Genomic DNA, 15,721 nt, shown 5'->3' on the forward strand with positions numbered 1-15,721 from the left:
CCTTTATGGATTGATGCAATGAATTCTAAAATTGAAGCTCTTCATAATAATGGGACTTGGGAATTGATTGACTTACCACCCAATAGGAGTCCCATTGGATGTAAATGGGTTTATAAAATCAAGTACAAGTCCACTGGTGAAGTGGACAGGTACAAGGCCAGACTTGTTGCCAAGGGGTACTCCCAAAAGGCAGGTATTGATTTTGATGAAACCTTCTCCCCTGTTGTTAAGATGGAACTGTTAGGTGTCTTATTTCTGTTGCTGTTTCTAATGGTTGGCCCATTTATCAAATGGATGTCAACAATGCTTTTTTATATGGTGATCTTGAAGAGGATGTGTATATGACACCACCTCCTGGCTATTATTCTGTTTCTGATCCTAAGGTATGTAAACTAATTAAATCCTTGTATGGGCTGAAACAAGCCCCTAGAAAATGGAATGAGAAGCTAACTTGTGCTCTTATTGAATATGGATTCACACAAAGCAGGAGTGATTACTCTCTGTTTACTAAGAACTCTGGGAGCACATTTGTTGCTCTCCTTGTCTATGTTGATGACATTGTCATCACTGGTAACTGTTCACAAGAAATTAACAACTGTAAACTGTTTTTGAACACAAAGTTTTCTATAAAGGATTTGGGTAATTTGAGGTACTTCTTAGGGATAGAAGTCATTGATACTAAAGAGGGACTTTGTATGACACAAAGAAAATATTGTCTTGACCTAATTTCTGAATTTGGTCTTCTTGGCTGCAAGCCATCCCAAACTCCCATTGATTCTTCCTTGTTACTGTCATCTAAAGATAATAATGACAAACCTCTTGAAAATGTGAATGGTTACCAGAAATTAGTTAGGAAACTTATCTATCTCACCTTGACCAGGCCAGACATAGCCTATCCTGTTCATATTCTTAGCCAATTTATGCATGATCCTTATGAATCACATCTTAAATTGGCTTTTAGAGTTATAAGATACCTTAAGGGTTCACCTGGAAATGGTATTCTCTTTAGAAAAGACTCTGATCTCTCCCTCAGAGCCTTTGTTGACTCTGATTGGGCCAAGAAGGCTACTGCCAGGAAGAGCATCACAGGGTTCAATCTCTTCTTGGGTGGTTCCCCTATATCTTGGAAAAGCAAAAAACAGCCCACTATTTTTAGATCTTCTGCTGAGGCAGAATTTTAGGGCTCTTGCTGCAGTTACTTGTGAGTTCATTTGGGTTTTAAAGATCCTTAGAGACCTTGGCATTGAATATAACTCCCCTGTTCAGATTTTGTGTGATAGCAAAGCTGCAATTAAAATTGCAGCTAATCCAGTCTTTCATGAAAAAACTAAACACTTTGAATTGGACTTATTCTTTACTAGAGAAAAGGTTAATATAGGGATCATTGAAATCATCAAGGTCAGCTCTGAGAATAATATAGTTGATCTTTTCACCAAGGGGCTTTCACAACTGCAACATAAAGTGTTATGTAATAGACTTGGGCTAACTGATGTCTTTCATAATTAAGTTGAAGGGGGGGGGGGTGTTATTTAGGCAACTTAATTCTTCTAACTTAATGTGTTTTCATGTTTATTAGGACCTTGGGTGCTACTTGTTGATGAAGCAGGGACTAAAGCTGGATTTCTAAGAAGATAAAGGTTGGACTAATGAAGAACAAAGGGTGCTTTGTGTAACATTGTGGTCTATATATGTAACCTTAAACCTAGGTCTAGGTTATCAGTCATCCCCTGTCATTCTCTGCGCCTCTTTCTTTTACCGTTATAACATTTCTCACTCTTTTAATCAATCATGTAATCAGTTTGGGGATCTGTTCAAATTTATCTTGTAATTACTCTTATTTTATTTCTATCAATCATTCAGCTTCTTTGTTAATCATGTGTTTCAAGCTTTATTTCAGTTTATTTATCAAATCTTCTATTATTATTATTAAAATCTATATCAGTTTCAACTAGTTTTATCAAGTACAAATATATATACAAGCAAATTAAATAGTCAAATACTTTGGATAGTTAAACTTGAATTTATCAAGTTTAACAAGTGGCAACAAAGGTTCTTTAAAGCAAACCATCAAATACGATACTTATAGAATAACTTATCTGAAGTAAATATAATGATTAACTAAAGTTATTGGTGAAAAGACACAAACAGATAGAATAATTTCTTTATTACTCGTATTAGGAAAAAAGAAAAAAGAAAAGATAGAACAAGTGGAGTGGGGTGACATAATAAATGTGTTAATGGGATAACCAAAGAGCATAAAAGAACCAAACCTTAGAATATGCCTTATCATCATCGTCGATCCTTTTTCTTTGTATGCTTTTTAAAAGTCATTTCACTTTGAAAATTCATGGGATCTTTCATAATATGCTGCTCTTCTATCCCATCTATGCCCACGACCCTACCTTTATTAGTAATTATTTATGCATGGGGGAAAAACGTAGAAGTATCAATCAAACTTCTTTGAAATAAATAGTGGAGTAAATTACATTTTTTTCTTTTAAGTTAACAAGATTTACCGTTGTTGTTTTTAGATGAATTAATTGTAAAAAAATCCAGAAGCTACTCAAATTTTTCATTATTCACTCCACGTCTTAACGACATCCAATTTTGGCCGTCAATCTCTATACATGAAAAACACGTGAGGGTATTTCTGTACTTTCCTCCACGTAATGTTCTTTTTTCTATTTTATACTATTCTATCCTTAGTTTATTTCTAAGCTTTATGTACATTATATAAAGGTATTATATCTATATACACATATATTACTTCTCGCTTCTTTTCTACCGTACCTTCATTTGCATCTTTTTATATTATACCTTTATCATATTGTGTTACTATCATCTTATATTATTGTAATTAAAATTATATTGTTGATTCAAAATAATTTATTTCTAAAAATGGTCTCTCTCAATGTTTTAAATACCGGTAAATATCCGTCGGTATTATTGGTATTACCGGTACCGAAGGGTACTCCGGTATTTTAAGCCCATTTTTTCCCCGTATTTTCACTATTCAATACCGGTCGGTGTTTTTGGTATTCTCGGTATTTTCTTTTTTTTTTAATTATTTTTAGAACACTTTAATGTTGTTTTTTGTTATTTGTAAACTTTAAAACTTATATTTTGTTATGAAATACCTATTTGATATTATTTTTTATAGTATTTAATTATAATTTGAATGTATTCGTTAAATAACAAGTTTTTTAAGGTTTTTATAAAAATATATTAAAAAATTTAAATAGTTATACTCACCAGTTTTTTTGATAATACCAGAAAAATTCTCCATATCGGTTTTGACTAAAATATCAATTTTTAAAACATGCTTTGGAACGTGTTTAATGATATAGAGTGGTACCCGCGCGATGCGGCGGGACCTGAAGAGAAATCCGAAACCAGACATTTTTGGGCCGGGTTCGGGTCTGGGTATGCGGGTCTAGGGTCGGGTACGAGGATGGTTTTAGTTTTTTTGCGGGTTCGGGGACGGTCTTAAATGAAAACCCGTATACCTGACCCGCATACCCGACCTATATATGATGATAATAATAATAATAATAATAACAGCAGCAGCAACAACAACAACAACAATAATAATAATAATAATAATAATAATAATAATAGAAGGCTCAAGTAGTATAGTTGATCACTTGATCTCATTATCAAGATTCTCGCTCCTTGTTATATCGTAGTGCTTCAAATCTTATATTTTAATACAGTTGTACTAGTAGCAAATCTGAATATGACTCTACAGATAAGTATGCAAATATAGATAAGTATGCAAATATACTGATGTTGTTTTAGAAATAATATGATATTTTAAAACGAGGAATCAACTCATCAAGTTATTGGATTACGTTATAGCTGATCGTTGTTTTCATAGTATTAAGTTCAAATTTAATTCTTCCTTTTTAGTTTTATCATTTACAAAATAATTACACTAATAACGGATCTCCGTTTATCCGTGAGGAAACCTGTTATCAGACGGTTAATAAGTAAACGGAGACCCGTCGGGTCTTGGTCCGGGTTTGGGACATGGATTGTTAATCGGGTCCGAGTCTGGGATTTACAAAACCCGGACCATACCCGACCCGTTGCCATCCATATATGCGAGAGAAAGAGAGAGAGGGGGAGAGAAAAATAAGAGTTGATACATATTGTGTGTGCTTTTCTGATTAAATGTGTGTGTGTGTGTTTTTTTTTTTTTTTAGTGTATGCCTTTAAAAAGGGTAATTTCGGTACTTGTATGATGTATTGTGTGGAAGTGGTTTAAATGTAGATGGTATATTAGGTAATTTAAAGGTAGATGATTGAAATGGTAGGTTATATAGCGGTATAGCCAATTTTTGTATCAATGTGATGGAGAACCACACTCCCACCGTCATTTTTTAATTTTTTTAAAAGTAAAATTTCATACGATGATGCGAAAGAAAGCAAAGAAGAATAAAACCAAAAATATTCGCCCACTTCCAGAATATGCTGTTCCCTTCCCTTCGCATATTCTTATTCTAATAAGTTTTCTCCCTTTAAATCCCCCAATTCTGCTTCCTCTCTCCCCTTATTATTATTTCCATTTTCATTATAACAAAAAATACTTTCAATCATCCAATTAATTTAATTAAAAAAAAATGAAATTCGGGAAAAGTTTAAGCAATCAAATAGAAGAAACATTACCTGAATGGAGGGATAAATTCTTATCTTATAAAGAACTTAAAAAATGCTTAAAACTTATTAATCTTAATCCTAATAATAAATCTTTTTCTTCTCCTGTTCATGACGATGATTCTGATCGTCCGGCGAAGAGGACACGTGTCTCCGGTGACGAATCGGAGATGTCGACTGAAGAGATTGATTTTGTTGAGCTATTGGAACAGGAAGTTGAGAAATTTAATTCTTTTTTTGTTGAAAAAGAAGAAGAGTATATCATCAAATTGAAGGTATAGTTATTTTCATTAATATATATTTTTTTGAGACATAATTCTTTTTATATAGCGATAATAGATCTGTGTAGTTATGTTAAATTTTTCTTGATTAAAATTTGTGTCTAATTAGTTAGGTTATGTGTTTCTTATAATAAATTTATTATCTTTTTTGAGCGATTGTTAGACATATATCTTTTTTGACACTTATATAAAAGTGTCAAAGCATCAAACTTATTAAGTGTGTATAGTATTAGTATTTGGATGGTGTTTGGGATTGCTATTTTGAACTGCTTATTCGGACGCACTTTTATTAAAGGAATTGATATTCGTACCGTTGTTTTTAATTAATTTACCACATTGTTGACTGTATATATGATACATAGACTGTGTGCATGTGTGTGGTAGATTTAAAGTTATGTGGTACTAAAATCATCACCTTCTTATTAAGCATCGTTGGAAGTAAGTAGATTATGTATATCAATGTGATCTTCTTAGATATAGTAATTTACGGATAGAGATCCTCTAAAGTTGGTAATAACTTCACTAGTAAAGTTGAGAGAATTTTGACAGTTAAATTACAACCAAGATTTTAAAGTCATCTTTGAATCTTGACCTTTGATTTTAATGTAAAGGTTAAGATCATTCAACTTTATTGGTAAAGTTGTCCTCAACTTGAGAGAATCCCAAATTCTCAATTCGTAATTTACATAGAAATAGAAGGCAATTCCAATAGATATAGGGTGCTATCATGGTTGGTTTTTTGTGTTCACTTCTCATAAACTTGTAGTGTATATTATATGTTAGATTTTGTAATTTATGAATCTTAGACAGTGTTTGGGACTTGGGAGTGCATATATGTTAGGTCCTTATGACTCAAAATTTGTGTTCAATAAAGCAGTTAAGAGTGTGTGTGTGCATCCCTTAAAATATGCTAAAATGCTCTTAATAGCCAAACAAGTGAAACTGCGCAAAAAACGCAATAAGCGGTACACGCTCCAAACATGCTCTTGATACCTTTTTGATAAAAATAGAAATAGCAAAAGTTTCTCTTGCATATCCTTAATGTCGTATAATTGGCAATCCATATTCAGTAGTTACTGATGAATACTAAGAATATAGTCGTTATACCGTAGAATGTGTGCGCTCCAAACTCCAGGATTTGCACAATCAAAGTGCCCTGTACATGATTTAGCAGGGGATGCAAACATTCATGTTTCCTAGAGTACTTAAAATTGCTTTTGCCTGGACATATTTATATTACTACTGATAACATTGATATGGATATCAAGATTCTGTTATGTTTGTTTTTTTAAAGATATATAAGACAAGTAGTAAAAATGGCTGATGGAATATTATAATGTTCCATTAGAGAGTTTGAAAAGGGGACTGCACTAGTTCACTTTAGTTTTTAGTGGTTTTTGTCTTTTAGAGATTCTTTATGTTGTCAACAACTAAAAACAACCCTTCAATACTTTGAAGTGGTGGATATGATTACTTTGTCCATTCCATATGAAACTCATTATTTTAATAGTAGTAGTCAAGCCATCAGTTTGAAGTCGACGTTGTGTAATTAAACTTGTTTATATCTGTTTTTGGGCATGCAGGAATTGCAGGATAGTGTCAAGAAAGCCAAGGATTCAAACGAAGAGATGATCAAGATACGAAAAGAAATTGTCGATTTTCATGGGGAGATGGTTTTGTTGGAAAACTACAGTGCTCTTAACTATACAGGTCTTTAATATTTTTTTAAAATGATTTACATTTCAATTTGGTTACAAAAGTTATCATCTTGTTACCTGAGTGTCGACCTTTGACCTTTTGCTTTGAACAGGAATAGTTAAGATACTGAAGAAATACGACAAAAGAACAGGAGCTCTGCTTCGTTTACCTTTCATTCAAAAAGTTCTACAGCAACCATTTTTCACCACTGACTTGATTTTCAAGCTAGTGAAGGAGTGTGAGGCAATGCTAGACCGCCACTTCCCTCTAACCGAACTGCCATCTCTATTTGATGAAGTTGGCACTGATACTAGTGGTGGTGATGGTGTAGACGAGGGGCCGACCACCAGTGCAGAAGCCAATGAGGGACCATTAAAAGCGAAAGAACTTGCTGAACTTGAGTACATGAAGAGCTTGTACACAAAGAGCACCATTTCGGCGTTGAGGGCTTTGAAAGAAATCAGAAGCAAGAGTTCCACGGTTAGTGTCTTCTCATTGCCACCTTTGCAAGCAAGTGGTATAGAAGAAGCTTGGAATAAGCTTCCTCTTCATGAACAACTAGCAAAATAACATGCATGTAGGGTATGCATGAGCTGTTTTACATGTTCAAATTGAATGCACCAATGGTGCTCTGTATTAGATGCTAACTACGGCTGTAAAATAGTAAAATACATAGATGATGATGATAATTAACCACATGATGTAACTTTTGTCTTCCCTTGCCTACTGTTGAAGACAATCCTTTCTGTGTATTTGTTTAAAAAGCTTATAAATTCTATAATAGAAGTTGGTACGTTAAAGTTTAGACTAACAAGGCCTTACATTTCAAGCGCCATATTGTACTTCCATACACGAGGATCTCCAGTATTACTGTATTAGTATGTTACATATGTTTCAGCCGTTCCAAAAAAAAAAGTATGTTACATGTGTTTTACATCTTTAATGGAGTAATGGGCTAGATACAGTACGCCCATTAACATGGAGATGACAAAATGGGTTGCAGGGCTAATGGGTTATAAGTAAATCGATTTGATAACCTGAGATCAACATTTTGTTCATTTCTTTTAGCCTGTTGTCAATTAACGAGGTATAAATGTATAATATGATCAAGAAATAAGGATATTTAGAGGTTGTAATCTTGTATATACTTGTATTGTATGTAGTAGTTCCTTGTAGAACTACCTATTTGTTTGGTCCAGATTACCTGTTTAAGCCCAAACATAACTAGGTTGACCTGCTTATAAGCAAAAATTTGTAAAGTACCATTTGTATGGCTGTATCTATAAACTAACAATTGTACATTTGTACCTGGCTGTACCACTAGTATATAATATGTTCGGTAGATGTTAATATTGGTATGCTGATAACATTTAAGTTTATAAACTAGAACAGGGCATGCATGAGGTGACAATTTTGCGGTGATAGTGCATGTGAAATTTACTTTTTTTTAAATCGTGGTGGTGATAGTACAAGGGAGAACAATGATCGTCTCTTTTTTAACGGGTTAAAACTTAAAGCTTGCTGAAGTGATAACTTTATTTTTATATTTTAAAATGTTGGAAAATGGTGATTTGATGCTTTCTATTTGGTGTTAGCTAAAATGTGGAAAGGGTGTTGGACTTTTGGTTATGTATATACACATACATTTTTCCCAATCTGCATATTTGGGTTAGCCGTAATACAGCCGTACAGGTTACCTTGGGAGACTGGGGTTTAGAAGGGGGTTCAAGAAATTGGAACATGGTGGGCAAACTAATCTTTTTGAATTAAAATTGAAGGGCATAAATAGGGGTGTAAACAAGACAGTTCGCGAGCTACCCGAAATCGACTCGCAAATTATTCGAAATCGACTCGGTCTGAGTCGAGCCGAGCTCGAGCTCGAGTACTCGAGTAGATTTTCGAGTCGAGCTCTGAGCCTCAAAATAACCTCGAAAAGCTCGCGAGCTTAATCGAGCTTGTGCTTATTTACAATTTTACCCTTGAATATTATATTTTTTTACATAATTACTATCCTACTGAGTCGAGCTTAATCGAGTCGAGCTTGAAATTGTCGAGCTTATAAGACTAATTTGACTTAAAATTTAGTTTAATACTTAATCGAGTCGAGCCGGGTCGAGCTCGAAAGTGTCGATACGTAAGTCGAGCTTAAAAATTAAAGTTCGGTCGAGCTCGAGTCGAGTTTCGAGCTTCGAGTAAGACTTAAAAATTAAAGCTCGATACATAAGTCGAGCTTAAAAATTAAAGCTCGAGTTTGGCACTGTATCGGTTTGACTCGGCTCGTTTACACCCCTAGGCATAATGACCAAAAACATGATATATATATATATATTAAAAGTTTTTGGGCCCTAATGCCCCATGTCTTTCTACCAACATACATGGGACTATGGGAGGATTCAGTGTATAAATATCGCGACCAACCGCCTCCCGATGACCCAAAAATTGTTAGTATAGATATATATTATATATCTGTATATTTTCATGTTTTTGTTTCATAATGCCCTCTAGTTTTTAAACCCTAAATTTTTTCACCCCGAATAATCCAATTTCATGGATCCGCCTACATGGTTATCTGGTCGGCTGACAAAGCGGGCTAGATACTGGGCTTGATAAAAATGAAAAGAAAAAAAATGCATATACAACTGATTATTAGGAACAGATAGCACCTGTAAGTCTAGGGAATTTCTTGGGTATAATCATAGAAAATATAGATTTCGTTAACATTAGAAAAAGGTATGAGTATCTTATAATTAGACACCTTAACAACAAAGTTTACAAACATAATGCTTTGAAGGAGCTTTCAAACTTGCTGTTCCACCCCTAACACGTTTTCTTTTTGAAAAGTATAAAATATGATTATGGTGCTAATACAAGGATTTATGATAAAACAAACAGAGGTTAGTTGATATGAACATAGTTCATGCAATAATGCCACATATATAAGGGCGATACTTCTTATTACTAAAGAATGTAGATCATCATGCAAGCTGATACATGAATCATTAACATCTAAAAAGGTAATGTGAACATATTGACAATTGCAAATGATGCAACAATCACAAAAAGAAGCAGCTAAAACCGCGTAAGTGAATTTGCGCAAAAGATATATAGCATTACAGAATCAAGAAAAAGACACCAATCAAAATGAGTCAGTCGAGCTCCACTAATAACTAATATGCTTTTTTTTTTTACTATATATACACCATTAAAATTGACTCCACTTAGCCCATTGATACTATACATATAACGCATTATAAGAGCCTGCAAGATACAATAATCTTATTATAGAAGAGATGGGTATAATTAATTCTTTGCTAATCATAGTTAGTTTGAGTTTAATCTTGATCCCGGTTATTAAATCTCAAGGAGGATTACAATCCGGTTTTTACTCTTCGACGTGTTCCAAAGCTGAAGCTACTGTGAGGTCAACCGTCGAAACACATTTTAAGAAGGATCCTACTATTGCTGCTGCCCTTCTCAGGCTTCATTTTCATGATTGCTTTGTTGAGGTGACAAATTATTACATAAAGAGTTAACTTTTGAATAATCAAAAAAGGTTACTAATTAACTTTATTAATGGCCGGTTTGTTTTGTTAGGGCTGTGATGGCTCAATCTTGATAAAGGGTAGTTCTGCTGAGATTAATGCTTTGCCTAATCTTGGATTAAGAGGTTTTGAAGTCATTGACGATGCTAAGACGCAATTGGAAGCTTTGTGCCCCGGTGTGGTTTCTTGTGCTGATATTCTCGCATTGGCTGCTCGTGATTCAGTTGACCTGGTGTGTAATCTTTATTATTCCCCTCATACTAACTATTCTACGTAAAGTCGTTAATGGTAACTAAATATTGATCTAACATGTTTTAGAGTGAGGGTCCAAACTGGGCAGTGCCAACAGGCAGACGAGATGGCAGAGTCTCGGCGGCATCCAAAGCTTCTAACTTGCCATCACCGTTAGATTCAGTTGATGCCCAAAGGAAGAAGTTTGCAGATAAAGGCCTTGATGATCGTGATCTAGTTACTTTAGCTGGTATGTTCTCAATTCCTTCAAACTTGCAAAATACCATCCTAATCTTGCATGTTTTATCTATTAAACCTTTGGCATGTTTATACTCGCGTGATAAATGATAGTATTCATGCACCAATAAGAGATAGGAAATGTCTTACTTAACGATTATAAAACAGACTAGACTTGATTCAAGAATCATTAATTTTGCTAATATATGGTAAAGTTATGTAGACTGAAAAAGGTAGGTTTTTATGGTCATTTGTATTGATGATTCTAACATAAACACATAAGATATTAACGGTATGCCATGTGGTATAATCATAATATTGTTAAGGCGCCGTATGGAGACGGAATCAAATTGATCATGTATAAATGTATTGATGGTTTATTATGTGATGCAATTGCAGGTGCACATACTATAGGCCAAACAGATTGCAGATTCTTCAAATACCGTCTATACAACTTCACAACTACCGGTAATTCAGACCCTAGCTTGAGTCAGTCGGCTCTAACACAGTTCCAGACCATGTGTCCAAAGAGCAGTGATGGCAAAGAGCGAGTGGCATTGGACATAGATAGCCCTATGAAGTTTGATGTGAACTATTTCAAGAATGTGCGTGATGGAAATGGAGTTTTGGAGTCAGATCAGCGATTATGGGGCGATCCAACGACTCATGATATAGTGAAAAACTATGCAGGGACCATTAGAGGGTTGCTGGGACTTAGATTTGATTTTGAGTTCAAGAAATCCATGGTCAAGATGAGTAGCATTGAAGTGAAAACTGGTGCACAGGGGGAAATTCGAAAGATTTGTTCCAAGTTTAACTAAACAACAAGGACAATATAGCCATTTTGTATGTATTGATTAGTGTGTACGTGTACCTTTAAAGTGATTTTGATATATCTTCTTTAGCTCTATTGTATCATATTATAAAAATTATCAAGTTGGTTATTACTGTATCCATTGTTTTGCTCAAGCTTTTATCTAAAAAAAGGGGTTTAAGTGTTTAACAAACATATTTGATGATAATATGCTTACGTTGTAAATTGTTTAAACCCCTCTGTCCAATTAGTTGTTTGCAAAAAAAATGCCCTTGAATGGTCATGATCTTTATTCTTCAGTATGGCGTAAGCAGGCATTCAAAAACGCCTCTATGTCAATAATTCAAAAGTATCTTTGTCATTCATAAAGCTAAGCAAAATGTACACCCATTGTGGTTACTTGACAACCGTTTCTACAGCAAACAGGTTTTCCTTTCAAAATGAAGAGATGCAGTTATTCCCCACAACTGTTTTTAAAAGTGTCACTTTGGCAACTTTTGATCTAGCTGACTTGCTTTGTTTTTACAAAAACTTATTTGACCTGTTAGAGAACAAAACATAAGCCAAATTCAGCCACTCACAATGAACAGCTTAAATAACTTACACGACATGTTACCAAAGAAAATATTAAAACGCCCTATGGGCAACCTATTTATCGCACAATAAGAGACTTTTACAACCAAAAGGTCAATAGATATTACATGCATATAATCTAGGGATACATACGAGTAATAACATAATGCTAAGGTCAACATTCGTCAAAATTTATTTAAACATTCCATTACACCGTCAATGACATTAGAAACCAAAAGATAAGAGTGGATCCCCCTTGTTAAGTTACAGATCCTCCTTACAATTCCCCTTTGGTACCTATAAATTAACCAACACAGTAATACCATAAGCCAATGTGATTTGCCTTTGTGTTGTGAGACTGTCATAGTCATAGGCATAGGATCAACATTCAAAGCATGAACGATACAATATCCAAATTGAACCAACACATTAAACTTGCAACAATAAGAGTGGATTTTTTTTGTTACCAACAGCAGAAAGAGAACTCACCATTTGCCTTCTATTCTCCTGCAGGGTTTCACTCGCCAAGATCATCGCAGGGTCTGAGAAGGGATCCGCCTTGCACTTCAGCTTTGGTGCCTAACCAACACAATGATAAAATACACAATATGGCAATTACATAAGACTTGGTAATGACGAAGTAGAGTTGACTCGAGTTTAATATCATTATCCAGTCAAACAGGTTGAAAGTTGCTCTTACAAGCAATCTTGAAAATGACAGTCTGACTTTATTGTCCTTTGTTCAGTATCCAAAGTTAAGCAGAAGTGATAATAACATGATAAGATTATATTTTAGCAAAATCCAAAGGAATATAAACACTTCTCATATGTTTGGTAGTCAAACTGTGAAGCCAAACAACTATAAGAATGGACTACAATAGTTACCAGAAAATGCAGCAGTTGCTGTTGCTGCTTCTGGTTCTGGCACAGGGTTTGTATCAACCACCAGGGATTCATTTGATAATTTGGACTTCAGAGGGTAATTATGCATCCCTTCAGTTTGGATACCTACCAATTATTAAAGAACCATAAGCCAATGAAACTTCATCCCTAAATACATACAAAAAGCCATATAAATTACTTGAAGCACATTTTCATACACAACAAAGGGGTTAAGCAATGACGAACAGCTTAAAAAGAGACGGAAGATGAAGCTGTCTTTAGGATATGAGACTATCATAAACATGTGATGAAGACCCAATGCATGAACAAAAAAGAACTTAAAGGACATAGATGATAACGTTGCTACAACGCAGTTGACCAAAGATATTAGACACTTGCAGTTGACCAAATTTATTATTAACAACTATATAAATCAATGGAGTTAACTTTTAACAGAAGTAGAGCCACTCACCGGTTGGTTCTGATGGATCTGCAGCAGGTCGCTTGACACCTCCCTCCATATAACTTTTGGGCGAATGATTTTTATCCTGGGTAGCATGAGATCGGTGCCTATTGATTGATAATACGTAGAAGAATAAGCCAATGTAATGAATATCAACCCTGTTTACTTGTATGTAATGTGGATCAAACAGATCGCAAATTAGTCTATGATAAACAGAGGAAAATTTCCCTATTTCAAGTTATCGAAGGAGGCCGAGTCTTTGACTCAGATGTACTCAGCCATATTGGGGCATCCCCTTGACCGTTTGTGAACCATTTCCATGGCCCTCCCCAAGATGTTTATCTAGAAAGGTTCTTGTTTTAAAAAGGCGATATGCACTCTGAGGCGATAAAGGTCAACATGACTAGGGTCTAGGCGCACACCTCACGTGATCAGAGTCTTATTTTACCAAATACTTGTATCAGAGTCTTATTTGCCACAAAAAAATTGAAGCATGCTTAAAAGTCACTTCTACTGTTCTACATAACAAATATACAAAAGATACTTCATGCTTCAGTTACATACCAAAAGTTTTCATATAAACATAGTGACTAGCAAGTAATAGTATCACAGTTAGCTATTTTGCACAATATCAGAATTAACATTCACCGAGACAAACAATTAAACACTACTATATCTAGGAGCTGCACCACCATCATCCTCTTTTTCTCTTGGCCCTCAATTGTGTTGATAGTGCAGAAAAAGAGACGCCCTTTATTTTCATATCCCAGACTTAAAAAATGGCCCAACCCGGTGGCCCAATAAGATACTAAGAAAAATGTCACCTAGACACTGCTAATAAACATAACATTTCGAATATATATAATAACAACGTGTTACCAGAAGAAGCAGTGACTGACCCGTAGTATTAGGTTTGAAAGCACTCATATATGGTGCAACAGCTTCCATGGTCAGACCCAACTCTTCAACTAGCGTTTTAAATCCACTATCAGGCGGGACACCCTTAGCAGCTGTAAATGGGTCACAGTTAAGCCAATTTAAAACAGTCAGCCTGTGAATAAATTATATCGGCATCCATACAAACAGTGTTGTAAGAAAACGTTTTTTGTTTTTGTTTTTCTTTTTCCAGAGTAGTATATCCTAAGCATTACTATTTTATACCAAAAAAAAAAAACTTAATAGCTAACAAGTAGTCTTAAATTTGTGAAATTTGCAACCTTTAATGTAAAACTTATGCAAACACAAACAAAGATTATATATATGTGTAGAGAAAAGAGGGAGGTAAAAATAGATATAGATATAGATATAGATGTATATATACCAAGTCTGGCATCAATGCCTCTAGGGGGGCGTTGAAGAGCCTTAATCAAACGACGCCGTTTCCATGCTTCGTATTTGGGGTTAACAAAAACCTCGCCGAACATCATATCTTGCATCGGTATCTTCATATATCTTGGTGTTTCATCATTTTCTCCTCCTTCTCCTATATTTAAGCATGATTGCCCCATTATATTCGATCACAATTTAGGTTTCCTTTGTAATTTAGGTTTTGTTGGTTTGTATTCTGTAATTACGAGAGACAGAGGGACAAATAAAAGCGGGATTTAGGGCTCGTTTATATATATTCACTTTTTTTTTAATTTTAATTTTCTCCTAAATCTTAAACCAACAAATATATTTCGGAAAAGGGTAATGATCCGTACACCGCTAAATTTTAGCCGTACACCACTAGATGTGCATAAGGGTGTTGTACTGTACAACACTGTAAAGCATGATTAGTGGTGTACATATCAATCACCTTCATAAAAGTAGATTTTTAAAAAATGTTCTTCCAACAGTTAAACGGTTAAACCTTACCTATAACTATGTAAGCTAGGTCATACATGTTATAATCTTTAGGGATAAAGGCATGGGAGTGTACCCAACCATGGCAAAAAGGCTATGTAATGTACCCTAATACTCGACTTGCTATTCGGTGTAACCAACTACGTTTTTTGGGTTATCAAGTGCATGCTACCGGATACACAAGGTAATTCATCCGGTTATAATTTTTTTTTGCCACGTGGAATTCCATTAAACAAAAACAGATTATAAATATTATATTTCTGGGATTCCACCCCCCCCCCCCCCCCAATTACCTTCTTTTCCTCTTTTTTTTCTTCCTCCTCCCGCTCGTTCCTCTTTCTCCCCATGGATTCAATTTCATCAAATTCCACAAATTCACGTTATATAAACTGTAATTGTGAAGCCAGGATGTACATTATCACTTCATGGACAGCTAAAAATCCTGGACGTCCATTTTGGTTCGGTTAACTGAGCGTTGGATGGTTTGGAATGTGCTGCC

The 15,721-nt window shown here is 34.8% G+C and overlaps 3 protein-coding genes across 3 annotated transcripts; 2 read left to right on the forward strand and 1 right to left on the reverse strand.

Moving 5' to 3' along the window:
- The first annotated feature begins 4,556 nt into the window (after positions 1–4,556).
- LOC122595365 (SPX domain-containing protein 1-like) lies at positions 4,557–7,435 on the forward strand. Its single transcript, XM_043767714.1, has 3 exons — positions 4,557–4,931; positions 6,521–6,647; positions 6,748–7,435. Exons 1-3 carry the CDS (start codon positions 4,623–4,625, stop codon positions 7,203–7,205), a joined length of 894 nt encoding a protein of 297 aa, XP_043623649.1. The 5' UTR covers positions 4,557–4,622; the 3' UTR covers positions 7,206–7,435.
- Positions 7,436–9,854: 2,419 nt separating this feature from the next.
- Positions 9,855–11,597, forward strand: LOC122595364 (peroxidase 25). The gene is made up of 4 exons (XM_043767713.1): positions 9,855–10,141; positions 10,230–10,409; positions 10,496–10,658; positions 11,045–11,597. Exons 1-4 carry the CDS (start codon positions 9,926–9,928, stop codon positions 11,464–11,466), a joined length of 981 nt encoding a protein of 326 aa, XP_043623648.1. The 5' UTR covers positions 9,855–9,925; the 3' UTR covers positions 11,467–11,597.
- A 549-nt stretch (positions 11,598–12,146) lies between these two features.
- LOC122598479 lies at positions 12,147–14,948 on the reverse strand. Its single transcript, XM_043771071.1, has 6 exons — positions 14,699–14,948; positions 14,277–14,387; positions 13,387–13,484; positions 12,918–13,040; positions 12,522–12,611; positions 12,147–12,329 (listed from the first exon to the last, which is right to left on the reverse strand). The coding sequence occupies exons 1-4, from the start codon at positions 14,883–14,885 to the stop codon at positions 13,005–13,007; spliced, it is 432 nt and encodes a 143-aa protein (XP_043627006.1). The 5' UTR covers positions 14,886–14,948; the 3' UTR covers positions 12,147–12,329; positions 12,522–12,611; positions 12,918–13,004.
- Between the last annotated feature and the right edge of the window lie 773 nt (positions 14,949–15,721).

Source organism: Erigeron canadensis, chromosome 4, assembly GCF_010389155.1.
Source record: "Erigeron canadensis isolate Cc75 chromosome 4, C_canadensis_v1, whole genome shotgun sequence".
In the NCBI taxonomy this organism is placed as follows: Eukaryota; Viridiplantae; Streptophyta; class Magnoliopsida; order Asterales; family Asteraceae; genus Erigeron; species Erigeron canadensis.

Bases quoted from the DNA above. Each gene is read 5' to 3' on its own strand.
- LOC122598479 (XM_043771071.1), bottom strand. From the start codon at position 14,885: ATGGGGCAATCATGCTTAAATATAGGAGAAGGAGGAGAAAATGATGAA. The intron at 13,485-14,276 runs GTCAGTCACTGC...ATCAATCAATAG, and splicing joins TTTCAAACCTAATACTACGG to GCACCGATCTCATGCTACCC. The intron at 13,041-13,386 runs GTGAGTGGCTCT...AATAATTGGTAG, and splicing joins AGATCCATCAGAACCAACCG to GTATCCAAACTGAAGGGATG.
- LOC122595365 (XM_043767714.1), top strand. From the start codon at position 4,623: ATGAAATTCGGGAAAAGTTTAAGCAATCAAATAGAAGAAACATTACCT. The intron at 4,932-6,520 runs GTATAGTTATTT...TTGGGCATGCAG, and splicing joins AGTATATCATCAAATTGAAG to GAATTGCAGGATAGTGTCAA. The intron at 6,648-6,747 runs GTCTTTAATATT...TGCTTTGAACAG, and splicing joins CAGTGCTCTTAACTATACAG to GAATAGTTAAGATACTGAAG.
- LOC122595364 (XM_043767713.1), top strand. From the start codon at position 9,926: ATGGGTATAATTAATTCTTTGCTAATCATAGTTAGTTTGAGTTTAATC. The intron at 10,142-10,229 runs GTGACAAATTAT...TTGTTTTGTTAG, and splicing joins TTCATGATTGCTTTGTTGAG to GGCTGTGATGGCTCAATCTT. The intron at 10,410-10,495 runs GTGTGTAATCTT...AACATGTTTTAG, and splicing joins CTCGTGATTCAGTTGACCTG to AGTGAGGGTCCAAACTGGGC.